General features: G+C 51.3%; 1 protein-coding gene across 1 annotated transcript; it reads left to right on the plus strand.

Annotated features, from left to right (window-relative positions):
- Window positions 1-1,273: 1,273 nt before the first annotated feature.
- FIBRA_09398 (uncharacterized protein) lies at window positions 1,274-1,446 on the plus strand (the record flags this gene model as incomplete). The annotated part of the gene is made up of 2 exons (XM_012321705.1): window positions 1,274-1,334; window positions 1,382-1,446. The coding sequence occupies 2 exons, from the start codon at window positions 1,274-1,276 to the stop codon at window positions 1,444-1,446; spliced, it is 126 nt and encodes a 41-aa protein (XP_012177095.1).
- Between the last annotated feature and the right edge of the window lie 496 nt (window positions 1,447-1,942).

Below are 1,942 nucleotides of genomic sequence, written 5' to 3' on the forward strand. Positions count from 1 at the left end.
CCGCGCGTGTCCTCATAGACCAGAGCTAAACACGACAGCACTACACGCTAAAGGGAGCACCTGTTGAGAGCCCTACCGCCAGCCATAGCAGGTAGTTGGAGGAGCCTCGAAAACCTTGGATTGGTGACTTGCAATTGGCGCGGTTAGTGCAAGGCGTCCGCCGTATGTTGAGGCATCGCGCTCGTATGCACGCCGCGATGAAGAAGGCATCGTACGAGAAAGCAAATATAGACGTGCACCGTGTCAAACAAGCATGGAGTTAATCCAATCTGTACAGGTGAGGAATAAAACTACAATGTCTTCAACAAAGGCACTGTGCGCTGACAGACCGGCACTCTGACGTTGCTGGGCACAACGACGCGAGTAAATCAGGTAACTACATACAGAGTGTGTTGCGACGTCCGAAGACAAGGCACAGAAGCTGAGTGCACATATGGAAAGCCGAGCATGCGTGCTCCGAGTCCATGAGCGCTGCGATGTGGGGGCTCTGCCTTGTTCAATATGTGGAAACCATGACTCGAAGACCACCGGATTCAGGTCCTTCTCCACGAGATAGTTCGATAACTCCCCAGTACAAAAATGCATAGCGAATATTGCAGCCCCTTAGGCCAGCCATGAGGCCCAGAAACGCTGGGGGGGAGAACCAGATGCGGGCAGCGCTATGAGCTCGTATATATTGAGGTAAGAGACAAGCTATAGGCAGTGCATGGTCGTGAAGGAGGATCGTTCTAAAACGGGACGAGCAAAGAAAGACGCCGCCATCCCGATTGGCGATAAATGTGTACCAATGGCGATTTGCGGTTCAAAACACAGATGCCCAAAGATGCTGGATCCAACATTGGAAATGATGTAGGTGATGGCAGGGCAGGCAAGTGTACGCATGCCTTCTTTGTTTGTATGCTTCGGACTATACTCAAGTGTTTGCACCAGGCTGTTTAGAAACAAGATTGTCGCCTTCTCAGACCTGCCGGTGAAGATGTGAGCTGGTTGAAGTCAGATGAAACTACACACGGTGGGACGTGACGTATTGCATCCACGAGAAAGCAACAGTCAGTTGAAGACAAACGGGAGTGACACACCTTACGACGTGTTGCTATAGGGCCGCTTATCCAAGAACAGAATGTTGAGCCAAACATATGCACGAAAGGAAGAGCAGAATAAGGTACCTTCCTGAAGCGAGGATCATCATGGTGACTTGAGCGCATATTGTCAGCGGGATACGAAGAGGTGAGGAGCAAGATATGATCGTTTGCGGAGTGACATGCAGAACACGATGGCCGCGGTCGGGAAGGAGAAGTACTCGCCTCTTGAGTTCCTAAATCCAGTCTCTAGATGTGACTCTTGTCCCTTCCGAACACCACTCGCTTAAACAAGTTGCTAGTTGCTGTAGTTCCGAATGTGGCTCGACCATACGACGTGCGTGCGCGGGGATACCACGACCGTTAATTGATGATATCATGACGTATTATAGAGAGTATGGTCGAGTCAAGGACCACTCAGTTTCCGTCGTATATGTTGACGGAGAGGACGACGAGGGGATACAGGAGTGTTCTGTGATGTTGAGCTGGACTAACATCGCCGCATGGCCATATTGGCATTTGAGGTGGCTAGAGCATATTCACAGTAAGTGGCGCCCGGTCCTGCAAGTTCAACATTTCCGTCCAAGTCACAAGCTCGTTGCCCGCCGTGTGCGAGCGTTGTTCGGCATAGTAATGAACGAGAGACTCGGGAGACGCGAAACGTATTGTCGTCAAGAGGACCGGCCTTGCTGCATTACACACATAGATGTCAGCGGAAAACGAATGGCGAATGTTGGAGGACGCGAGGGCACACACATGAACTCACCAGCGCGCACATTGCAAGTCCAAACGAGTGACATCGGCAGCTCCTATGTATGCAGGTTGCACCTTCGCCCTTCGTCCGTAGTGTGGGTTCCAAGTTA

The sequence above is a fragment of the Fibroporia radiculosa genome (genome assembly GCF_000313525.1).
Source record: "Fibroporia radiculosa TFFH 294 genomic supercontigs, scaffold37309, whole genome shotgun sequence".
NCBI classification, from domain to species: Eukaryota; Fungi; Basidiomycota; class Agaricomycetes; order Polyporales; family Fibroporiaceae; genus Fibroporia; species Fibroporia radiculosa.